Below are 27,278 nucleotides of genomic sequence, written 5' to 3'. Positions count from 1 at the left end.
ACCGGTGTGTATGTTACTATATTTGTGGCTGTATCTATTACTACATCATCTTAAAGTTGCTATGACCGGTGTGTATGTTACTATATTTGTGGCTGTATCTATTACTACATCATCTTAAAGTTGCTATGACCGGTGTGTATGTTACTATATTTGTGGCTGTATCTATTACATAATCTTAAAGTTGCTATGACCGGTGTGTATGTTACTATATTTGTGGCTGTATCTATTACATCATCTTAAAGTTGCTATGACCGGTGTGTATGTTACTATATTTGTGGCTGTATCTATTACTACATAATCTTAAAGTTGCTATGACCGGTGTGTATGTTACTATATTTGTGGCTGTATCTATTACTACATCATCTTAAAGTTGCTATGACCGGTGTGTATGTTACTATATTTGTGGCTGTATCTATTACTACATCATCTTAAAGTTGCTATGACCGGTGTGTATGTTACTATATTTGTGGCTGTATCTATTACTACATCATCTTAAAGTTGCTATGACCGGTGTGTATGTTACTATATTTGTGGCTGTATCTATTACTACATCATCTTAAAGTTGCTATGACCGGTGTGTATGTTACTATATTTGTGGCTGTATCTATTACTACATCATCTTAAAGTTGCTATGACCGGTGTGTATGTTACTATATTTGTGGCTGTATCTATTACTACATCATCTTAAAGTTGCTATGACCGGTGTGTATGTTACTATATTTGTGGCTGTATCTATTACTACATAATCTCAAAGTTGCTATGACCGGTGTGTATGTTACTATATTTGTGGCTGTATCTATTACTACATCATCTTAAAGTTGCTATGACCGGTGTGTATGTTACTATATTTGTGGCTGTATCTATTACTACATCATCTTAAAAGTTGCTATGACCGGTGTGTATGTTACTATATTTGTGGCTGTATCTATTACTACATCATCTTAAAAGTTGCTATGACCGGTGTGTATGTTACTATATTTGTGGCTGTATCTATTACTACATCATCTTAAAAGTTGCTATGACCGGTGTGTATGTTACTATATTTGTGGCTGTATCTATTACTACATCATCTTAAAAGTTGCTATGACCGGTGTGTATGTTACTATATTTGTGGCTGTATCTATTACTACATCATCTTAAAAGTTGCTATGACCGGTGTGTATGTTACTATATTTGTGGCTGTATCTATTACTACATCATCTTAAAAGTTGCTATGACCGGTGTGTATGTTACTATATTTGTGGCTGTATCTATTACTACATCATCTTAAAAGTTGCTATGACCGGTGTGTATGTTACTATATTTGTGGCTGTATCTATTACTACATCATCTTAAAAGTTGCTATGACCGGTGTGTATGTTACTATATTTGTGGCTGTATCTATTACTACATCATCTTAAAAGTTGCTATGACCGGTGTGTATGTTACTATATTTGTGGCTGTATCTATTACTACATCATCTTAAAAGTTGCTATGACCGGTGTGTATGTTACTATATTTGTGGCTGTATCTATTACTACATCATCTTAAAAGTTGCTATGACCGGTGTGTATGTTACTATATTTGTGGCTGTATCTATTACTACATCATCTTAAAAGTTGCTATGACCGGTGTGTATGTTACTATATTTGTGGCTGTATCTATTACTACATCATCTTAAAAGTTGCTATGACCGGTGTGTATGTTACTATATTTGTGGCTGTATCTATTACTACATCATCTTAAAAGTTGCTATGACCGGTGTGTATGTTACTATATTTGTGGCTGTATCTATTACTACATCATCTTAAAAGTTGCTATGACCGGTGTGTATGTTACTATATTTGTGGCTGTATCTATTACTACATCATCTTAAAAGTTGCTATGACCGGTGTGTATGTTACTATATTTGTGGCTGTATCTATTACTACATCATCTTAAAAGTTGCTATGACCGGTGTGTATGTTACTATATTTGTGGCTGTATCTATTACTACATCATCTTAAAAGTTGCTATGACCGGTGTGTATGTTACTATATTTGTGGCTGTATCTATTACTACATCATCTTAAAAGTTGCTATGACCGGTGTGTATGTTACTATATTTGTGGCTGTATCTATTACTACATCATCTTAAAAGTTGCTATGACCGGTGTGTATGTTACTATATTTGTGGCTGTATCTATTACTACATCATCTTAAAAGTTGCTATGACCGGTGTGTATGTTACTATATTTGTGGCTGTATCTATTACTACATCATCTTAAAAGTTGCTATGACCGGTGTGTATGTTACTATATTTGTGGCTGTATCTATTACTACATCATCTTAAAAGTTGCTATGACCGGTGTGTATGTTACTATATTTGTGGCTGTATCTATTACTACATCATCTTAAAAGTTGCTATGACCGGTGTGTATGTTACTATATTTGTGGCTGTATCTATTACTACATCATCTTAAAAGTTGCTATGACCGGTGTGTATGTTACTATATTTGTGGCTGTATCTATTACTACATCATCTTAAAAGTTGCTATGACCGGTGTGTATGTTACTATATTTGTGGCTGTATCTATTACTACATCATCTTAAAAGTTGCTATGACCGGTGTGTATGTTACTATATTTGTGGCTGTATCTATTACTACATCATCTTAAAAGTTGCTATGACCGGTGTGTATGTTACTATATTTGTGGCTGTATCTATTACTACATCATCTTAAAAGTTGCTATGACCGGTGTGTATGTTACTATATTTGTGGCTGTATCTATTACTACATCATCTTAAAAGTTGCTATGACCGGTGTGTATGTTACTATATTTGTGGCTGTATCTATTACTACATCATCTTAAAAGTTGCTATGACCGGTGTGTATGTTACTATATTTGTGGCTGTATCTATTACTACATCATCTTAAAAGTTGCTATGACCGGTGTGTATGTTACTATATTTGTGGCTGTATCTATTACTACATCATCTTAAAAGTTGCTATGACCGGTGTGTATGTTACTATATTTGTGGCTGTATCTATTACTACATCATCTTAAAAGTTGCTATGACCGGTGTGTATGTTACTATATTTGTGGCTGTATCTATTACTACATCATCTTAAAAGTTGCTATGACCGGTGTGTATGTTACTATATTTGTGGCTGTATCTATTACTACATCATCTTAAAAGTTGCTATGACCGGTGTGTATGTTACTATATTTGTGGCTGTATCTATTACTACATCATCTTAAAAGTTGCTATGACCGGTGTGTATGTTACTATATTTGTGGCTGTATCTATTACTACATCATCTTAAAAGTTGCTATGACCGGTGTGTATGTTACTATATTTGTGGCTGTATCTATTACTACATCATCTTAAAAGTTGCTATGACCGGTGTGTATGTTACTATATTTGTGGCTGTATCTATTACTACATCATCTTAAAAGTTGCTATGACCGGTGTGTATGTTACTATATTTGTGGCTGTATCTATTACTACATCATCTTAAAAGTTGCTATGACCGGTGTGTATGTTACTATATTTGTGGCTGTATCTATTACTACATCATCTTAAAAGTTGCTATGACCGGTGTGTATGTTACTATATTTGTGGCTGTATCTATTACTACATCATCTTAAAAGTTGCTATGACCGGTGTGTATGTTACTATATTTGTGGCTGTATCTATTACTACATCATCTTAAAAGTTGCTATGACCGGTGTGTATGTTACTATATTTGTGGCTGTATCTATTACTACATCATCTTAAAAGTTGCTATGACCGGTGTGTATGTTACTATATTTGTGGCTGTATCTATTACTACATCATCTTAAAAGTTGCTATGACCGGTGTGTATGTTACTATATTTGTGGCTGTATCTATTACTACATCATCTTAAAAGTTGCTATGACCGGTGTGTATGTTACTATATTTGTGGCTGTATCTATTACTACATCATCTTAAAAGTTGCTATGACCGGTGTGTATGTTACTATATTTGTGGCTGTATCTATTACTACATCATCTTAAAAGTTGCTATGACCGGTGTGTATGTTACTATATTTGTGGCTGTATCTATTACTACATCATCTTAAAAGTTGCTATGACCGGTGTGTATGTTACTATATTTGTGGCTGTATCTATTACTACATCATCTTAAAAGTTGCTATGACCGGTGTGTATGTTACTATATTTGTGGCTGTATCTATTACTACATCATCTTAAAAGTTGCTATGACCGGTGTGTATGTTACTATATTTGTGGCTGTATCTATTACTACATCATCTTAAAAGTTGCTATGACCGGTGTGTATGTTACTATATTTGTGGCTGTATCTATTACTACATCATCTTAAAAGTTGCTATGACCGGTGTGTATGTTACTATATTTGTGGCTGTATCTATTACTACATCATCTTAAAAGTTGCTATGACCGGTGTGTATGTTACTATATTTGTGGCTGTATCTATTACTACATCATCTTAAAAGTTGCTATGACCGGTGTGTATGTTACTATATTTGTGGCTGTATCTATTACTACATCATCTTAAAAGTTGCTATGACCGGTGTGTATGTTACTATATTTGTGGCTGTATCTATTACTACATCATCTTAAAAGTTGCTATGACCGGTGTGTATGTTACTATATTTGTGGCTGTATCTATTACTACATCATCTTAAAAGTTGCTATGACCGGTGTGTATGTTACTATATTTGTGGCTGTATCTATTACTACATCATCTTAAAAGTTGCTATGACCGGTGTGTATGTTACTATATTTGTGGCTGTATCTATTACTACATCATCTTAAAAGTTGCTATGACCGGTGTGTATGTTACTATATTTGTGGCTGTATCTATTACTACATCATCTTAAAAGTTGCTATGACCGGTGTGTATGTTACTATATTTGTGGCTGTATCTATTACTACATCATCTTAAAAGTTGCTATGACCGGTGTGTATGTTACTATATTTGTGGCTGTATCTATTACTACATCATCTTAAAAGTTGCTATGACCGGTGTGTATGTTACTATATTTGTGGCTGTATCTATTACTACATCATCTTAAAAGTTGCTATGACCGGTGTGTATGTTACTATATTTGTGGCTGTATCTATTACTACATCATCTTAAAAGTTGCTATGACCGGTGTGTATGTTACTATATTTGTGGCTGTATCTATTACTACATCATCTTAAAAGTTGCTATGACCGGTGTGTATGTTACTATATTTGTGGCTGTATCTATTACTACATCATCTTAAAAGTTGCTATGACCGGTGTGTATGTTACTATATTTGTGGCTGTATCTATTACTACATCATCTTAAAAGTTGCTATGACCGGTGTGTATGTTACTATATTTGTGGCTGTATCTATTACTACATCATCTTAAAAGTTGCTATGACCGGTGTGTATGTTACTATATTTGTGGCTGTATCTATTACTACATCATCTTAAAAGTTGCTATGACCGGTGTGTATGTTACTATATTTGTGGCTGTATCTATTACTACATCATCTTAAAAGTTGCTATGACCGGTGTGTATGTTACTATATTTGTGGCTGTATCTATTACTACATCATCTTAAAAGTTGCTATGACCGGTGTGTATGTTACTATATTTGTGGCTGTATCTATTACTACATCATCTTAAAAGTTGCTATGACCGGTGTGTATGTTACTATATTTGTGGCTGTATCTATTACTACATCATCTTAAAAGTTGCTATGACCGGTGTGTATGTTACTATATTTGTGGCTGTATCTATTACTACATCATCTTAAAAGTTGCTATGACCGGTGTGTATGTTACTATATTTGTGGCTGTATCTATTACTACATCATCTTAAAAGTTGCTATGACCGGTGTGTATGTTACTATATTTGTGGCTGTATCTATTACTACATCATCTTAAAAGTTGCTATGACCGGTGTGTATGTTACTATATTTGTGGCTGTATCTATTACTACATCATCTTAAAAGTTGCTATGACCGGTGTGTATGTTACTATATTTGTGGCTGTATCTATTACTACATCATCTTAAAAGTTGCTATGACCGGTGTGTATGTTACTATATTTGTGGCTGTATCTATTACTACATCATCTTAAAAGTTGCTATGACCGGTGTGTATGTTACTATATTTGTGGCTGTATCTATTACTACATCATCTTAAAAGTTGCTATGACCGGTGTGTATGTTACTATATTTGTGGCTGTATCTATTACTACATCATCTTAAAAGTTGCTATGACCGGTGTGTATGTTACTATATTTGTGGCTGTATCTATTACTACATCATCTTAAAAGTTGCTATGACCGGTGTGTATGTTACTATATTTGTGGCTGTATCTATTACTACATCATCTTAAAAGTTGCTATGACCGGTGTGTATGTTACTATATTTGTGGCTGTATCTATTACTACATCATCTTAAAAGTTGCTATGACCGGTGTGTATGTTACTATATTTGTGGCTGTATCTATTACTACATCATCTTAAAAGTTGCTATGACCGGTGTGTATGTTACTATATTTGTGGCTGTATCTATTACTACATCATCTTAAAAGTTGCTATGACCGGTGTGTATGTTACTATATTTGTGGCTGTATCTATTACTACATCATCTTAAAAGTTGCTATGACCGGTGTGTATGTTACTATATTTGTGGCTGTATCTATTACTACATCATCTTAAAAGTTGCTATGACCGGTGTGTATGTTACTATATTTGTGGCTGTATCTATTACTACATCATCTTAAAAGTTGCTATGACCGGTGTGTATGTTACTATATTTGTGGCTGTATCTATTACTACATCATCTTAAAAGTTGCTATGACCGGTGTGTATGTTACTATATTTGTGGCTGTATCTATTACTACATCATCTTAAAAGTTGCTATGACCGGTGTGTATGTTACTATATTTGTGGCTGTATCTATTACTACATCATCTTAAAAGTTGCTATGACCGGTGTATATGTTACGTTCACTTTTACCAACGTGTTCACCGTAATAAATACAAAATACATATATGATACATTTTGTATTAACTTACGAAGATTAGTTTTCGTGAAAGTTACACACATGCAGGTGTTTTAAATTAGGTAATACTGTAGGTATTGGTAGATAAGTGTGTGCATATATACTTCAATTAGTAAAGGAATGAGACACGGACATGTTTCACATAGGTTGTGGTCATCTATTTCCATGTGACGTTTTATCTGAAACTAGGGGAAAAGTAAACAAAAGTTTTGAGACCCTTGAAAAACTACAGGGAGAATAATACAAAGTTTTCCAGGAAGTAAGGGCCGGGGTAGCGACATCGAAACCACAAGACACGCCAATGAGCATAACAAAGAGCGCCGATACTGACCTAACAAACAGAGTGTTCCTCAATACAAAAGATCATCTTGACGATTATTCAACTTGGCCAATGTCTTCATCAACCTACCTTCCCTCGGTGTGGTTCATTTGTCAGACACCATTTGACATTTATCACGGACTTAGATTTTGTTTCCTGTCCTGATAAGCTCGTCGATAATTCTGGCCTCATATGAAAACCAAAGTTGGCCTGAAAAGGGGCTCAGTTTGTCCTCCTGGGTGTGCCAACAGTCATTGGAAATATTACAGTTTTCATCATAACGTTATTTTCACGGGAGGATCGAAGCATCTGCCATTTCCTAGAACTTACTCACAGGTCTAAAACAAATGTCTCAATTGTTTCCTCCTCCGAACTTGACATTGGATACTCACATGCCTAGTATTTATTGAACTAATAGTCTGGCGCGTGCTTTTCTAGCAGCTAATTTAACTTTACTCTGAGGTTGGATATTCTGGCAAAACACTTTGTGAAGACAAAAGAAGTATTCTTATGCAATATAGCAATGTTATTTAAAATAAATAAGTTAATAAACGTTGAAACAGAAACTGTTTACTTAGCTATCAGAACGTCAGTACAGTCAGTCAGATTTTATGAATGACGACATTCTTTAAGGAACACACCTATATACATTACAAACAAACAACTTGGATGCACAAGGGTCCTTATATTACGACAACTGTCAGGAACACAAATCTAAATATTTGGAACACTTGGCCGTATTTATCAACGAGAAAGTGACATTGAAGTAGAGACAGATTCTACACTGGAACTATTCTCGTCACCGACGAGTTACTGATAAGATCCACAATTTTATAACGACTCCCATGGCAATTCTGATTAAAGAGACAGCAACACAAATATTGTAATACTCGTTTGCGTCATCCGTCAAAGAAACGTCATCAGTGATGGTAAGTTAGACACGCCTTAGTAACGACCAAAAAGTTTAATAACCCTTCCAGTTTATAATACACCCTCTTTATCATATTGGCCCCTTTTCTTTAGAACGTTATTATTAAATTCAAGTGTAAATAGATTAAATAGTTGTGTCTAGCTGGACAATTGGACTAAGAGCACTACGCTACTTGTAAGAACAATTTTGCCCCGCCTTCTTTTGACCTTTGTCGTATAAGGACTCGAAATGTATGTATCGTACAACTAACTTGTTACATGTACATGCCACGCCTTCCTATTGACGTATGTCGTTTCAGGATATAGTGCGGATATTTTGACAAGATGGTGTCAGTTCTTCAAACAAAGGAAAAAAATCCATATTAAAGTGTGTATATATGGTTGTATGCTAAATCTGGTAAAAAATAAAAACTGTTCCTAATAAACATTTACAATAACTAATTTACGTTGCCTTATTGACGTTTATCATCATTTTGAGGTTTTGAAATGCAGATTTTAAAAGAAAAAATTCAATTTTAGCGATAAAACAACTATTTGAAAGGTGTGCTCACACGCTGTTTCTATACAGGTGACCATACTACTGGTGAGATCTATACAGGTGAACATACTACTGGTGAGATCTCTACAGGTAAACATACTACTGGTGAGATCTCTATAGGTGAACATACTACTGGTGAGATATATACAGGTGAACATACTACTAGTGAGATCTATACAGGTGAACATACAACTGGTGAGATCTCTATAGGTGAACATACTACTGGTGAGATCTATACAGGTGAACATACTACTGGTGAGATCTCTATAGGTGAACATACTACTGGAGAGATATATACAGGTGAACATACTACTGGTGAGATATCTACAGGTAAGCATACCACTGGTGAGATCTCTATAGGTGAACATACTACTTGTGAGATCTATACAGGTGAACATACTACTGGTGAGATCTAGACAGGTGAACATACTACTGGTGAGATCTATACAGGTGGACATACTACTGGTGAGATCTATACAGGTGAACATACTACTGGTGAGATATCTACAGGTAAACATACCACTGGTGAGATCTCTATAGGTGAACATACTACTGGTGAGATCTATACAGGTGAACATACTACTGATGAGATATCTACAGGTAAACATACCACTTGTGAGATCTCTATAGGTGAACATACTACTGGTGGGATCTATACAGGTGAACATACTACTGGTGATATCTATACAGGTGAACATACTACTGGTGAAATATATACAGGTGAACATACTACTGGTGAGATATATACAGGTGAACATACTAATGGTGAGATATATACAGGTGAACATACTAATGGTGAGATATATACAGGTGAACATACTAATGGTGAGATATATACAGGTGAACATACTAATGGTGAGATATATACAGGTGAACATACTCCTGGTGAGATCTATACAGGTGAACATACTGCTGGTGAGATCTATACAGGTGAACATACTGCTGGTGAGATCTATACAGGTGAACATACTACTGGGGAGATATCTACAGGTAAACATACCACTGGTGAGATCTCTACAGGTGAACATACTACTGGTGAGATATATACAGGTGAACATACTCCTGGTGAGATCTATACAGGTGAACATACTGCTGGTGAGATCTATACAGGTGAACATACTACTGGTGATATCTATACAGGTGAACATACTACTGGTCAGATATCTACAGGTAAACATACCACTGGTGAGATCTCTACAGGTGAACATACTACTGGTGAGATCTCTATAGGTGAATATACTACTGGTGAGATCTATACAGGTGAACATGCTACTGGTGAGATATATACAGGTGAACATACTAATGGTGAGATATATACAGGTGAACATACTAATGGTGAGATATCTACAGGTAAACATACTACTGGTGAGATCTATACAGGTGAACATACTACTGGTGGGCTCTATACAGGTGAACATACTACTGATGAGATCTATACAGGAACACTGAGATTTTGCATTAGTACTATGCGAGTCTTTATGTAAATTGTTTATTTCAGGGTCCAAATCCCGCTTATTTGGGGACCAACGTTGCATGGTACCATTTACGTTTGGACCATCGTTGTGTAGTATCCGCTACCTTTGGACAATCGTTGTATGGGACTCTTTTTCATAAGGACAAACTCTGAAGGGTACTCCTTAGCAAGTAGCCAGCGCTGTTTAGTACTCGTTGCGTAGGCGTTCAAATATATGTATATTTCTATTAAACAAATTTGTAATGAAGTTGTTAGGCGTGCTAGATTTGTATATTGTTATAATGATAAAGTGTTTAAATGCATGCTACCTGAACTGTACACACCTACAACTCGTCTACTTGTGTTATATAACTAATGTTCTTCTGATGTGATCCCATTGAAAGTTAGTAATTTGTGGAGATGAAGTGGAATAAAATTTGACACTCAGTAACAATAAATTATAGCCATATCACATCTGTGTCCGTAATAATGTCCATTTAGTCTTATCTATGGATGCCTAAAAATAGAAAATTCAAACTATATTTGGTGTGGCGATTTCACAGCGTATCTATTCCGAACAGGACGTCCTCTGTGGGCCGACTCCGTCTGGTATCAGAACACACCATGGCTATGTTCAACAGCTCTGCATTCCACCACAGCTTTACGCCTGGAATAGTTTTACCACTTTAACATACCCTGTGATCGGAAAGAGTCAGGCCTTTTCGTTCTAAAGTTTAAGGATGAGTTACAAAAGTTTATTCAACTCTTCCTTTGGGAATTTCAATAAGACAACTCTGGTAAAGTTTGACTTTTCTGCATGGTTAACACGTTCAAATATTTCCTTCAGTGATCTGAGTGTACTGCCAGATATTTCAACAAATGAACGAGTGGCCAAGATCTTAATGTATGTACTGGCCATGATCTTAGCTTTGACACTGAATTCTCTTATCATTGTTGTTATTATCAGAACAAAAAGTCTACGAACAAAGTTTAACATGTATGTCCTGAACTTGGCTAGTGTCAACATTCTCATCACTCTTACCTGTATGTGGTTACATCTTGTCACCAACCTCAGTCCGTCAAAGTGGCCGCTCGGCCATTTCTTCTGCAAAATCAACACTTTTTTGCAAGGTAAGTTTTCCATTCGCAAATAGATGTACAATGTGTCTAATGTGTTTTATTAGTCTGTTCTAAATTCCAAAATCTCAGATCAAGTTTTATCAAAAGCTATTATTAGAAAAAAACATCTGTGTTTAAAGCCGTTCAGTTATTGAGTGTCCATAATATTAAAGAATTGTGTATACTAGGAAAATTCATCTATGAGGCAAACAAATTAAGGGTATTATAATGGAATATGAGTGTCTTCATTATCTGTACATTGTCCATAATTTGTGTATAACATGTATTGTATGCTGATGGGCCAATGGCCTAAAGTTCGAATAAAACTTGATGTGTGTTTCTTTAAAGAGCAAAAACATGTTCCGTTGAAGAAGGATCGAACAATTAGCAACAAGTGCAATGCATTCCTGAGCCATTAGATAACCATTCAATGTTTTCTGGCTTATTAAATTTTTATACTGCACATTGGTTGTATTTGGAAATAACTAGCTGGTAATCTCAGATCATTACCACGTGGCTCAGTTGCTTAATTTGACAATGAGATGGAGCGTTTTGAAGATGTTGCACGTGTATTTTGCCTATACTTAAGGTAGTTTCGAAATGACTCAAGTTTAGCTTTTTTCTTCCATGGCATTATTATTAACATTTTCTCCTTCTTTTTTATGAGGTATTACCCTTAAGACCAGTGTCAGAATATACTTACATGTACACCTCTGCCTATTGTTACATCGCCGATATTGTAGAATTGGATTCTTGACTATAAAAGACAACATATATACTGAATCACATCAAAATTATGTTATTGTTTTTTTTATTTTTTGAATGCTACTTAAGTGTTTTACGAAACTCCCCTTCTGTTTCGAAAGTAGATTCGACCAATTTGGATTCCGACTTCATGGGTCCTAAAGGACAAAACAGTTTAATGCCGCAGTGGACATTCGAGTATTGTCACTATCACCCAATGTTAAAGGTGGGAGACCCTCTGGGTGTAGCACGTTTATCTTTTAAAATAAAATGTGATAAATTCTGTTGGTGGATTACGTAGTCTGCGAGGATCCACATAACCTTGATGGTCACAGTAATCTTTTCTGAGAAGTGCCACGGTGTACAATATACACAAATTTACTCAATATTAATTCAAAGCTATCAAATACTCCTTTATTATATAAAATAATTTAATTATGGGATTTTGTGTACTCCCTTCGGTTTTAAGAGTATATTAGAACGCTTTGAGTGTTCACTTCTGTTGGCCTTTAGCAGCACCGATAGGTCCTAGAGGGACGATACAGCTGTAACGTTAGTTACATTATCATTAACATCAGAACCATGTTATATAATCTACATACCTTAAAAGATGGAGGTAAAGCCTGTCTGTAGTATTGTATCAGGTTACACCAATATACCTTAACATTACTGCTAGCTCGTTATCATACATCGCCCTCAGTGTGAAGTATAGTGACTAAGTATATTGGAGGTAAAGCCTGTCTGTAGTATTGTAGCAGGTTACAAATATGTACCTTAACATTACTGCTAGCTCGTTATCATACATCGCTCTCTGTGTGAAGTATAGTGACTAAGTATATTGGAGGTAAAGCTTGTCTGTAGTATTTATCAGGTTACACCCATATACCTTAACATTGTTGCTAACTCGTTGTCATACATCGCTCTCTGTGTGTAGTATAGTGACTAAGTATATTGGAGGTAAAGCCTTTCTGTAGTATTGTATCAGGTTACACCCATATACCTTAACATTGCTGCTAGCTCGTTATCATAAGTCGCTCTCAGTGTGAAGTATAGTGACTAAGTATATTGGAGGTAAAGCCTGGCTGCAGTATTGTATCAGGTTACACCCATATGCCTAAACATTACTGCTAGCTCGTTATCATACATCGCTCTCTGTGTCTAGTATAGTGACTAAGTATATTGGAGGTAAAGCCTGTCTGTAGTATTTATCAGGTTACACCCATATACCTTAACATTGTTGCTAACTCGTTATCATACATCGCTCTCTGTGTGTAGTATAGTGACTAAGTATCTTGGAGGTAAAGCCTGTCTGTAGTATTTATCAGGTTACACCCATATACCTTAACATTACTGCTAGCTCGTTATCATACATCGCTCTCAGAGTGTAGTATAGTGACTAAGTATATTGGAGGTAAAGCCTTTCTGTAGTATTATATCAGGTTACACATATGTACCTTAACATTGCTGCTAGCTCGTTATCATACATCGCTCTCAGAGTGTAGTATAGTGACTAAGTATATTGGTGGTAAAGCCTGTCTGTAGAATGTATCAGGTTACACCCATATGCTTTAACATTACTGCTAGCTCTTTATCATACATCGCTCTCAGAGTGTAGTTTAGTGACTAAGTATATTGGAGGTAAAGCCTGTCTGTAGTATTGTATCAGGTTACACCCATATACCTTAACATTGCTGCTAGCTCGTTATCATACATCGCTCTCTGTGTGAAGTATAGTGACTAAGTGTATTGGTATCATTACTCTAAACATCAGATTATATCTTCCATGTTTCTTCGTTCTATTTAAAACATAGATGATTGTTCTTGTTCTTTTGTTTTTGTTTTAGTTGTTGTTGCTGTATTAATTCAGACTTCCCATGGCCGTTTGTTTGATAAGTGAAGTGTTAGCAAAAAATGGCATATTTTCATAAATTATCATTCATATTTAAACAGTTTGTTTTAAAAATGAGTATATTATAAAAAGGGGAGCATGCATACACGTGTATTTATTAAAAAATATGGTTTAAATAAAACGAAAATATGCTTAATATATCAAATTGTTATACCAATGAATGATACTTGTTAAATGAATATGAGCTGCTGGTATTCATAATAAGACTGATTTGCTTGTATCTACACTTAGACGGAGGACCTCGCTATGATTGTTTGAGTAAAAATATATTTACATGGTTTTGTTTTATATTTATAATCGGATGTAAGCGCAGTCACACACAGGTCTTTATGAGATTTATATAAATCTCTGTTTTCCGATTTGTTTCAGTGTTGGTGGTGACAGTGTGTGTTTTCACATTGACTGTGATAGTCGTAGATAGATTCTTTGCCACTTTATACCCGAGATGTCTGGTCATCACACAAGCACACCAGGTCACGGTCATTGTTCTCATATGGATACTCGGAACTCTACTGGCATTGCCGTGGCTACTGTATACCCGGTATTCTGAGTATGACTGGATTGGAGGTCATGAGGTTCTATGCCAAGCTCACTTCCCATCCGAGGATTCCCGAAAGGCGTACGTCACGGTGTCAGTGGTGATCGGCTACGTACTTCCGGTTATCGTTATGTTTATTCTGCTCGTGGTGACGATGATAAAATCTGCACCGCCAAAGGTGCCAATGACAGAACAGAGAAAATCGTTCGACAATATGAAACAAAAAGTGAGTATATTTGATTTTTGTTTGCTTGTTTGTTTGTTTTGTAGGGAGTATAATCACAGTAAAATGAACTACGGGTAGTTTGCTGAAATGAACACGTAAATATGTAAACACTGTTTACCATTGCAGGCAGTGACGATGATCCTGACCGTATTGGTTGTGTTCTTCGTGTGCTGGAGTCCTCCACAGTTTGAGCGGCTCTGGGACGTGTACCGTTACAAAGGGCCTGGAGCAAAGGTAGGCAAAAACAATGTAAACGTTTTACTCCAAACAATACACCTACTTTATTTTGTGTTTTACCGTTATTACTTTAAGTAGTTTGTGTTTTACCGTTATTACTTTAAGTAGTTTGTGTTTTACCGTTAGTACTTGAAGTAGTTTGTGTTTTACCGTTAGTACTTTAAGTAGTTTGTGTTTTACCGTTATTACTTTAAGTAGTTTGTGTTTTACCGTTATTACTTTAAGTAGTTTGTGTTTTACCGTTATTACTTTAAGTAGTTTGTGTTTTACCGTTATTACTTTAAGTAGTTTGTGTTTTACCGTTATTACTTTAAGTAGTTTGTGTTTTACCGTTATTACTTTAAGTAGTTTGTGTTTTACCGTTATTACTTTAAGTAGTTTGTGTTTTACCGTTATTACTTTAAGTAGTTTGTGTTTTACCGTTAGTACTTGAAGTAGTTTGTGTTTTACCGTTATTACTTGAAGTAGTTTATGTTTTACCGTTATTACTTGAAGTAGTTTGTGTTTTACCGTTAGTACTTGAAGTAGTTTGTATTTTACCGTTAGTACTTTAAGTAGTTTATGTTTTACCGTTAGTACTTTAAGTAGCTTGTGTTTTACCGTTATTACTTGAAGTAGTTTGTGTTTTACTGTTATTACTTGAAGTAGCTTGTGTTTTACCGTTATGACTTGAAGTAGTTTGTGTTTTACCGTTAGTACTTTAAGTAGTTTGTCCTTTACCGTTAGTACTTGAAGTAGTTTGTGCTTTACCGTTAGTACTTTAAGTAGTTTGTGCTTTACCGTTAGTACTTGAAGTAGTTTGTGCTTTACCGTTAGTACTTTAAGTAGTTTGTGCTTTACCGTTAGTACTTTAAGTAGTTTGTGTTTTACCGTTATTACTTGAAGTAGTTTGTGTTTTACAGTTATGACAGGTGAATAGCAGGTTTTTAGACTTACTTATATAGTTCTATCAACCTTATAAATTAGTCTTAATACATTCCAAATTTTGCCTGGTATTGCGTGTACATGTACAAATATGTTATTATTTATATGCAAGAATGTAATATATGTGTATTCCCGACTCTATGGCTAAGTCTTTTAACCTTATAAATTAGTCTTAATACATTCCAAAATATTGCCTGGTATTGCGTGTACATGTAGTTATATGTTATTATGTATATGCAAAAATATCATATATGTGTGTGATTGCTTGTGTAATGAAGTGTGTGTGTGTGTGTGTGTGTGTGTGTGTGTGTATTTTTACAATTAATTCACTATGCCATCTTACTATTATGATTTATGTTTGTAAATACTAGACCTGTTAATAGAAGTCAATTGTTCCAAAACCCAGTTATCTAAGCATTTCAACCTGTTATATGTACACTATAGTACTGTAAATATCACCCTGATTCACGCCTATAGATCCATTCCCATATCAGAACCTATCTGCTGATATTTGGGAATCACCACATGTACTTCATCTTCCCAATGAAGATAACGTACCCAATATCTATTCAAACGTTTCCCATTTTTCTTTCTTTTTGCTTTCCCTACCTACCCCCATCCGCTGCTTTGTCTACCCCATTTCCCTTCTCTTTTCTAATCTCACATCCAGCCATCCCCAACTGCTTTGTATTAAACTGCCCGTATATGAAAGCTCTTCTCGCGCCCCCAAAATCTGATCTATACCCTCCTTAGTAGGTAATGATGTTGGTGCGTGGAGAGCTGCCATAGGCTGTTTTCACTGTAAAGTTGCAACCATTTTAATAACCTACACTTACATAACATACCCTGCTGATTTTCTAAATATTTTTGAAGTCAATGCCAAATGTTGGTTATTTACATCATATTTGTTTTTACAACAATCCTATATCAATAATGTAAACATATTCTTTCCTATGATAATCCATCTTCTTCTTCTGACATCAGGAGATATCCATTCCAACCCTGGTCCAAACTCTAGTAATATGACGGCAACCCATTCACCGAAGCTTATGCATCTTAACATTAGAAGTATACGAAACAAAATAGGCTACATTGAAGCATTGACCGACGATGTCGGCATTCTTTGTATAACCGAAACTCATGTGGATCCTTCTATTACTAATGAAGAAATTACGCTACAGGGCTTTAGTGACAAACCGTTTAGAAAAGATAGGAATATGTTCGGAGGGGGTGTATTGTTATACTATTCTCCATCTCTCGTAGTTAAAAGAAAACTTGAGTTAGAATTTGCTAATGACGAAGTAATATGGGTACAAGTTTATTCAAATAATATTACACATATAATAGGAAATCTATACAGACCACCTAATCTAAATTATTCTGACGGTATATGGCAGAGACTAAAACATTCCCTCGACCTGGCATTCGATATTACAGATAATGTTATTTTGATGGGCGATCTAAATGTTGACTTTTTAAAATCCTCCAGAGATGAATTATTCGACCTTCTCACTTTGTACCAGATGTCAAATATTATAACCGAACCTACCAGAATAACGGACCATTCAGCAACATTATTAGATCCAGTAATTATCAGTAACACAATCAACACTTTTTTCAGTGAAGTTATTAATATAGACGACAATATAAGTGACCACAATGCTGTTTTTACAATAATTGAAGTACCGAAACAAACCCAAACAGTTTTCAAACGAAAGGTATGGCTATATGACAAAACAGACATCGAAAAGCTTAAACATTTTATCACAAATATATCATGGGTAAACCAATTTAATATGTTTAATGACGTTAATGACATGTGTGATTTTCTGACAACCACTATACTTAACGCTGTAGATATATGCATACCATCTAAATATGTGCAGATTAGACAACATGACAAACCCTGGATCAATAATATTGTCAGAAGACAAATACGTAATAGAAATCGATTAAAAAAGATACTTATAAATAATAATAATGATTTTAATAGGACGAAATTTAAACAATCAAGAAATAAAACAAATAATATGATAAAACGAGCAAAAGAACTTTTCTACGAAAATATCGACTCTATCATAGTCAAAAATAAATCTAACCCCAAAACATATTGGAAATTGTTAAGGTTTGTACTGAAAGGAAGCAAAACTACTGATATATCACCACTTTTTGATGACAATGCTAACGAATTCACGAATGATAATAACCATAAATGTGAACTTCTTAATAACTATTTTTCTTCAGTATCCAGTCATTCCGAAGTAGACCAAAACAAACCTATTCCCATTTTAGAAAAACGAACAGACTCTCTTTTGTCCGAAATTCATATTATACCTTCTGAAATAGTTGATATTATTAACATACTAGATGTAAATAAGGCAACAGGGCCTGACGGAATCAGTCATCGAATGTTAAAACTTGTAGCAAATGAAATTGCCATTCCCCTTTCCCTCATTTTTAATCACTCCTTAAACAATGGTATATATCCCGATAAATGGAAATTAGCAAACGTCATGCCGATCTTTAAGTCTGGCGACGCTCATAATGCTTCGAATTATAGACCAATATCATTATTAAGCTGTGTTGGAAAAATTTTTGAACGTGTAGTCTATAAACATATTTACAACTTTTTTAACTCTAATTATCTTATTTACAAACTTCAGTCTGGATTCTTACCCAATCATTCTTGTACGCATCAACTCATTGAAATGTACCATTCTATGATGTTAGCATTAGAAAACTATGAACATATAGCTTTTACTTTTTGTGATTTTTCAAAGGCCTTCGATCGAGTTTGGCATAGAGGGCTTTTATACAAACTTCAACAACATGGTATTTCAGGCAGTCTTCTTAATTGGATAACAAACTATCTTTTTGAGCGTAAGCAATCCGTCTTTATTCACGATTCCCATTCTTCTGTAAGAAATATAAACGCCGGTGTTCCCCAAGGTTCAGTGTTAGGCCCTTTATTCTTCTTGATTTATATTAACGACATTTCAACCGAACTCTCCTCATTATCTCGTCTTTTTGCTGACGATACGTCGCTTTCATACTCATCACCAAACCTAGAAAATATTGTAAGTGAAGTAAATAAAGACCTAAAAACTCTAGAGAAATGGTCTAAAAATTGGCTGATGTCTTTCAATCCTAAAAAAACCGAAATCATGATTGTTTCTAATACAAATCTACCCTTTCAACCCCAATTTATTTTTAACGATACTTCTATCCTTTTAACAGATAGCCACAAACACCTTGGAGTTATACTAAGTAGCGACGGTAAATGGAATAAACATGTAGACGAACTTATCAAAAAAGTGGCTAAATATATAGCAACCCTTCGTAAAATGAAATGGTTACTCAGTAGAAATAACCTTGAAAAACTATATTTAACGTACATTCGACCATTATTAGAATATGCATGTGAAGTCTGGGACAATTGTGGAATGACAAATTCATCAAAACTTGAAAATATTCAGATAGATGCTGCACGAATTGTTACAGGACTACCTATTTACACAAAAATTGAACATATATTTAATGAAATTGGCTGGGTTCCACTAAGTAATAGAAGGAAAAACAGAAAATTGTCCCTATTCTTTACAATTAAAAACGGTACAGCTCCTAATTATTTGTGTGACACCTTACCAGATAGCATTGGGGATATTTCTCGTTATAACCTAAGAAATTCCCAACATTTAAGACAACCAAACTTTAGGCTTGAAACAATGCGCAATTCTTTTTTCCCATCAACTACAAAAATGTGGAATGACCTAGATATATCTATAAGGAATTCGGCTTCTCTCAGTTCATTTAAATCAAATATAAAATCAAAAGGTAAACCACAAAATAAATGCTTTCTGGTATGGGGTTCCCGTAAATCAAATATACTTCATTGCCGTTTGAGAAATCGTGCGAGCTCCCTTAACTATGACCTATTTAGAGCAAATTTATCAAATACAGCTGAATGTGCATGCGGTAATCCATGTGAAGACTCTTATCACTTCCTTTGTGTCTGTCCCTTATACACCCAGCATCGTAATCTATTAATAAGAGAGCTTCAACCTGTTCGTGATGATTTAACTTTAGACTTGCTCCTATATGGCGATCCTAAATTCAGCATTAATGTAAATACCTCAATTGCAAAATCTGTCCAAAATTATATCAGCAAATGCAACAGGTTTGACTGAATGTGATCATCTTTCTCTCTCTATCACTCTCTTTTTTTCTCCGACTCTACCTGTGTTACTATCATTTACTTCATTGCTCTATCCGTCTTTTCTTCCTCTTTATTTTTCATCTACTCTATCTGTGTTACTATCCGTTACTTTGTTTCGCTCTCCTTCTTTTCTTCGTCTCTATTTTCCATTTCCATATAAAAACATAATTAATGTATATTGCGTAAAATACCTTGTTTATATGTTTATATTCATGTATTTGAAGAAAAGGACGTTGATAAGTTGGTAAAACTTGTGTCCAATTCTTTTGTAAATATTTATTTGCAATAAAATATGTTTAAATCTACAGTTATGACTTTAAGTTGTTTGTGTTTTACCGTTATGACTTTAAGTAGTTTGTGTTTTACCGTTAGTACTTTAAGTAGTTTGTGTTTTACCGTTTGTACTTGAAGTAGTTTGTATTTACCGTTAGTACTTTAGATAGTTTGTGTTTTACCGTTATTACTTTAAGTAGTTTGTGTTTTGCCGTTTTTACTTGAAGTAGTTTGTGTTTTACCGTTATTACTTTAAGTAGTTTGTGTTTTACCGTTAGTACTTTAAGTAGTTTGTGTTTTACCGTTATTACTTGAAGTAGTTTGTGTTTTACCGTTATTACTTTAAGTAGTTTGTGTTTTACCGTTATTACTTGAAGTAGTTTGTGTTTTACCGTTATTACTTTAAGTAGTTTGTGTTTTACCGTTATTACTTGAAGTAGTTTGTGTTTTACCGTTATTACTTGAAGTAGTTTATGTTTTACCGTTATTACTTGAAGTAGTTTGTGTTTTACCGTTATTACTTTAAGTAGTTTGTGTTTTACCGTTAGTAGTTTAAGTAGTTTGTTTTTTACCGTTATTACTTTAAGTAGTTTGTGTTTTACCGTTAGTACTTTAAGTAGTTTGTGTTTTACCGTTATTACTTTAAGTAGTTTGTGTTTTACCGTTAGTACTTTAAGTAGTTTGTTTTTTACCGTTATTACTTTAAGTAGTTTGTGTTTTACCGTTAGTAGTTTAAGTAGTTTGTTTTTTACCGTTATTACTTTAAGTAGTTTGTGTTTTACCGTTAGTACTTTAAGTAGTTTGTGTTTTACCGTTATTACTTTAAGTAGTTTGTGTTTTACCGTTAGTACTTGAAGTAGTTTGTGTTTTACCGTTAGTACTTTAAGTAGTTTGTGTTGCACTTTATGCAGTAGATGTGTTCTTTATGTTACATACTATTGTGTATAATACATTTTTCGCTAAAGATATTCATTTAAGGATTGCATTCTGTTTTGTTAAGGTTTATGGGGTATAAACCTCAATTGGTGTTGAGACAAATTAAATGAACTGCGAAGCAGTTCACTTCGCAGTTCATTTTGAATTTGTCTCAAGACCCATTGAAATGTATACCCCATAAACCTCAACCAAATGGGATTCTATCCTTATATTTACATTCAGAGCGATATTGATAGTCAGATAATTTATAGAATATCGGTCTTGTGCAAGTCTAACACCACGGAAGGTATCAACATTTATGACGTCCTCACTCACAGTGAGACGTCGAATAAGCAAATTAAGATGTAAATTAATTTTTGAATTCAATGGAATACTTAATTGAAAACAATATATGAATGGAACTACTTCCCGCGCTCCGCGGAATAACAGAGTAATCAGGTTGATAATATGCAAATGGATTCATACGCCAACTGAAAAGTTCATTGAAAAATAACCTTTAAAATGTTAAGTAGGTATATTGAGTCCAAGTTCAGTAGAAATGTAAATATTATTCTTTATCTGTTCATCTTCTTGAATTAAAAGGGTTACCTTTTTAGCTGGAAGTCATGTGACAGTAGCAAAGATATTCGGCCGAATGTAATTTCATTATTAAATCCGGATAAAATGTTGTTGAATATTCCGTTTAATATTCATTTGTTATATTAATTTACACAAATAATATTAACTGTCGATTTATCTACAGCACCTGACCATTTTAAGAACATTTCACAATTTTTATGACGTACAATGATTTGATAGCACTTTTTTTATTGTCTGGTATGGTTTTAGCGTAAACGTATTTTTCTCGAAAGAGTTCTACTAATTTTATAAACGAATCCGGAAATGCTTGCTATTCTTTTTGCGCTTTTTGTTGTTTTATTCTTTCCAAATTATTCGCTTAGTTCCAATGATAAATATTACAATGGTATCAGCTATCATCATGATATTCGGATTATCCCCTGACATTATCATGATATTCGGATGATCCCCTGACATTATCATGATATTCGGATTATCCCCTGACATTATCATGATTCATTTATGAGCTTGTCATTTGAACAATAGTGTTGTTGTATAGATGTTTATGGAATATATTATTATTATTAAATTTAAAAAAAAAAAAAATCAGACAGAAACATGCATATACATTTTTACATAGTAATATAGATATACACAAACACACTATATTGTGTTTGTGCAATATAATATCTTGGTATAGGTACATTGTATATATATATTTGAAACTTATGCAGTCCGGTTTTATGTAAACTTGCCTTTATAATTGATAGTTGTTTTTATAAAGGTGCTGCTTTGCACAATCTATACGCTAGTTAATAATGGACGTCTGTGTATTCCTATCATCACAACGTTAAATTCATTTATTCATTATCGATTTATTTATTTTGTTTTGCTCTGATACTGATATATGCATTTAAACTACTGTAATATAATTCGATATTTTATTTTTTTAATATTTAATGCGTTTAGGTCTAAAAAGTCTGTATGGGGGATATCTTATGTATAAATAAAACTATAGCTCTCTGAACTTGCATGAAGGATTTTGTTAATTGTTTTGATTGTTTACTTTCCACAACATTTGTGATATTAATCATAGCCATCCATCCATTGTCTTTCCTCGCCATCGAATTAATTTCCACATACAATTTCATTGTGTGTTTATGTGATATCTTCTCAATATTTCTCAAACCCACTACACACCGGGGTGATGACCTTGAACTATCTCTAGGGGATCCTGTTTTCCTACACCTTATTAGCTGATAAGCACACAGTGGTTCAAAATCATTTTGTAGAATTCGAGAAAGAAATACACTCGTAGCCTCAAGTGAGCAAAACCAAATGTCATTAGCGTCAGATCACCCATCATCTAAAATATATGTTACATGATCTATGTAACACTGTATTGTATATTCTAGTTACCGAAGGGTATGCACGCCTTGACCTACAATGTACGTCTCCCTGAGTACGTACCTGACTTATGTAACACTGCATTGTATATTTTAGTTACCGATGGGTATACACGCTTTGACCTTCGCCTCCCTCAGTACGTACCTGACTTATGTAACACTGTATTGTATATTCTAGTTACGGAAGGGTATACACGCCTTGACCTTCGCCTCCCTGAGTACGTACCTGACTTATGTAACACTGTATTGTATATTCTAGTTACCGATGGGTATACACGCCATGACCTACGCCTCCTTCTACATCGCCTACTTCAGCAGCTCTATATACCCTTTAGTGTACATAGGTTTCAATGGTTGTTTTCGCCACGCTGCTCTCAACTTCGTCTGCAGGAGACCGAACTCGTCCGCTTTGGCTGTACTTCCGGGTAGGTTTATTTGCGTCTTTCTATGATGATGATGATCCTATACATACTGATAAATAGGAATAGACCAGACAAAGTTCTGACAGGAGCTAAATGTTAATATGATTACATTATACCAAAGGTTAAATGTATTGACGGCTGCTGTACCCAAACCTGCTCAATGCGCGGCTCGGTCATGGCCGATAATATAAAAGAAAGAAAGAACAAATAAAACATGGTGACTGCCTACCAACATGGTGACTGCCTACCAGGTTAAAATGAATTCATAGACAGTGTAATATGAAACGAGCTTTTTGATTAAAGAAATTCCTTAAAATGTATACTTTTAACAAAAAAAGATAATTTCTTCTTATTATTATCTTTAATTGTATTCGATTTTTGTCTCATATCTGTTTTAGCAGTTCTAAATACAGTCTCTTGTTTTTGTAAAGGTATATCTATATATACAAAGCTTGTATATTAATCCATGAAATCACTCTCATTATTATAGACCTTTTCAGCAGTGTTCTTACTAGTATATAGTATACCAACGCGTCTATCGTGTCATAGAGTTTGGTTCCAAATAGTGACGTAAGTTTGTATATTTCTGTGTCTCTGGAATAGTGACGTTTAAGTTAAGTTTATTAGAACTAAGTACCAAGCAAATATCGCATAAATGCATGTGGCAGTTAATAGAGCTAATGAAATATTCATTTATATTTGAACGCGATATTGTATTATGTAAACTTTGTGGTAAATCTACTGCTGATATTGTTTTTCATTTTCTGCTTGAGTGTCCGAAATTGTTTGAAACGCGTGACTTAATGATGGATGGTGTGGTGAATGCTTTAGAAGTTCCCTCCTATATTTATTTACAAATATAGAGGATGAAATCCAATGCAGTTTCTTATTAGGAGATCGAGTGAATATACTACTAGAAGACTACGAGTGGGAAAATATGATGATCAATATGTGAATTAGTCTAGAAAGAATGGTGTGTGAGATTGACACGTTATTGTAACTATCTTCCTTTTTCTATTGATGAACGCTATCTTTATTCTTTATAAAATTTGAAATGTAAACATATATGTATGTATTGATTGACTTTAATCTCTTGTAAAAGAGGAAATAAAGAATTTCTGTCTGTCTGTTCTAAATACAGTCTCTTGTTTTTGTAAAGGTATATCTATATATACAAAGCTTGTATATTATTCCATGAAATCACTTTCATTATTATAGACCTTTTCAGCAGTGTTCTTACTAGTATATAGTATCCCAACGCGTCTATCGTGTCATAGAGTTTGGTTCCAAATAGTGACGTAAGTTTGTATATGTCTGTGTTTCTGGAATAGTGACGTAAGTTTGTTTATGTCTGTGTCTCTGGAATAGTGACGTAAGTTTGTATATTTCTGTGTCTCTGGAATAGTGACGTAAGTTTGTATATTTCTGTGTCTCTGGAATAGTGACGTAAGTTTGTATATTTCTGTGTCTCTGGAATAGTGACGTAAGTTTGTATATTTCTGTGTCTCTGGAATAGTGACGTAAGTTTGTATATTTCTGTGTCTCTGGAATAGTGACGTAAGTTTGTATATTTCTGTGTCTCTGGAATAGTGACGTAAGTTTGTATATTTCTGTGTCTCTGGAATAGTGACGTAAGTTTGTATATTTCTGTGTCTCTGGAATAGTGACGTAAGTTTGTATATTTCTGTGTCTCTGGAATAGTGACGTAAGTTTGTATATTTCTGTGTCTCTGGAATAGTGACGTAAGTTTGTATATTTCTGTGTCTCTGGAATAGTGACGTAAGTTTGTATATTTCTGTGTCTCTGGAATAGTGACGTAAGTTTGTATATTTCTGTGTCTCTGGAATAGTGACATAAGTTTGTATATGTCTGTGTCTCTGGAATAGTGACATACGTTTGTATATTTCTGTGTCTCTGGAATAGTGACGTTTAAGTTTGTATATTTCTGTGTCTCTGGAATAGTGACGTAAGTTTGTATATGTCTGTGTCTCTGGAATAGTGACGTAAGTTTGTATATTTCTGTGTCTCTGGACGTAAGTTTGTATATTTCTGTGTCTCTGGAATAGTGACGTAAGTTTGTATATGTCTGTGTCTCTGGAATAGTGACGTAAGTTTGTATATTTCTGTGTCTCTGGACGTGAGTTTGTATATTTCTGTGTCTCTGGAATAGTGACGTAAGTTTGTATATGTCTGTGTCTCTGGAATAGTGACGTAAGTTTGTATATTTCTGTGTCTCTGGACGTGAGTTTGTATATTTCTGTGTCTCTGGAATAGTGACGTAAGTTTGTATATGTCTGTGTCTCTGGAATAGTGACGTAAGTTTGTATATTTCTGTGTCTCTGGACGTGAGTTTGTATATTTCTGTGTCTCTGGAATAGTGACGTTTTAGTTTGTACGTTTAAGTTTGTGCAATTCTGTGTCTCTGTAACTAACCTTTCTGTACCTATTGTTGTCCCCAGGTGAGCCAGGTCCTAGTCACTCTACCGAGGATAAAACTTCCCCGAAGCTACAGAGCCTGGCTGAGGATGATTGCTTTACAGATATGTCAACGTCCTAGCAATGATTCCATGTGCCGTATAGCTGTTAGGGTGAAAACCAATCCCAATCCGTCCCTTTCCGAACTTGTGTGATGTTAGATAGGACATCACTGTAGGTTACGTGATACGATTAGTCTCAGACTTCATTTTACACATGTCTGTTTGTTTTTCATTTCCTGTATACTCGATAACCTGTGTGAGGGTGTGATAGACTATCCGAGATTCACATGGGACATGTGTCCCCAGCGCTGTGCCTCCATTGACATTCCATAGAAAACTTTATGTACGAAACTATCTGTATTACTTTATGCAGAGCTTTGTTTCCCCTTATTTTGTAGTTTGTTTATTATTTCGAAACGAAGCGATAAATAAAGATAGATAATATCAAATGATGCGTTTTGGCATGTTACATTTGTGCGGTGTTTTTGGTTAAAATACATGAAATAGTATGGCGTCGTCCAACGTATTTCATCTGGGAACAGGAAACCTGTCAATAAACATTTGTAAAGATATAAATATTGCCATGATGTGCTGTCAGCGATTATCGTCTGAGTTATCTTCTAAGCGCCAACGCATCGCGGGAAAGGGTCAATGTATTAACGGAACTGGATATTCTGAGAAGTTGTCTAGTAAGGAGGCATGCTTTGTTGCGAGAGTTTCGATGTCACCTGTATTTTCCATTTTAATGGCTATACAACAGGTAAGACATGTGTATACATTAAGCACAGTAATGTGTATTGCTGCAGATCATGTAAAATCCGATTTCATCACCATACAAAATATAAAATACAGATACAGAAACATTTCTGCGAGATTCTTAAGATAAACATATCAGTAATATCAGTACATCAGTAAACAGTTATGCATTGTGTAGTATGTGTAGTGGGTGTTGGTCGACCCATCTTTGTTACTGTAGGTAAAGGTCGGCCCATCTTTGTAACTGTAGGTGAAGGTCGGTCCATCTTTGTTATTGTAGGTGTTG

The 27,278-nt window shown here is 34.6% G+C and overlaps 1 protein-coding gene across 1 annotated transcript; it reads left to right on the top strand.

The window, feature by feature from the left end:
• Positions 1 to 10,863: 10,863 nt before the first annotated feature.
• On the top strand, positions 10,864 to 26,651 carry LOC110453026 (G-protein coupled receptor 54-like). The gene is made up of 5 exons (XM_021501840.1): positions 10,864 to 11,382; positions 14,393 to 14,787; positions 14,914 to 15,021; positions 23,597 to 23,762; positions 26,219 to 26,651. Exons 1-5 carry the CDS (start codon positions 10,992 to 10,994, stop codon positions 26,314 to 26,316), a joined length of 1,158 nt encoding a protein of 385 aa, XP_021357515.1. The 5' UTR covers positions 10,864 to 10,991; the 3' UTR covers positions 26,317 to 26,651.
• Positions 26,652 to 27,278: the final 627 nt, after the last annotated feature.

Source organism: Mizuhopecten yessoensis, unplaced genomic scaffold (genome assembly GCF_002113885.1).
Source record: "Mizuhopecten yessoensis strain PY_sf001 unplaced genomic scaffold, ASM211388v2 scaffold7059, whole genome shotgun sequence".
Lineage (NCBI taxonomy): Eukaryota > Metazoa > Mollusca > Bivalvia > Pectinida > Pectinidae > Mizuhopecten > Mizuhopecten yessoensis.
Note: the sequence above shows the minus strand (reverse complement) of the source record. Positions and strands in the feature narration are given on the sequence as shown.

What these genes read in the sequence shown, in the direction of transcription:
- LOC110453026 (XM_021501840.1), top strand. Translation starts at nt 10,992, where the DNA reads ATGAGTTACAAAAGTTTATTCAACTCTTCCTTTGGGAATTTCAATAAG. An exon ending in ACAAAGGGCCTGGAGCAAAG is followed by an intron (nt 15,022 to 23,596) that starts GTAGGCAAAAAC and finishes TGTATATTCTAG; the next exon opens with TTACCGATGGGTATACACGC. An exon ending in CGCTTTGGCTGTACTTCCGG is followed by an intron (nt 23,763 to 26,218) that starts GTAGGTTTATTT and finishes TGTTGTCCCCAG; the next exon opens with GTGAGCCAGGTCCTAGTCAC.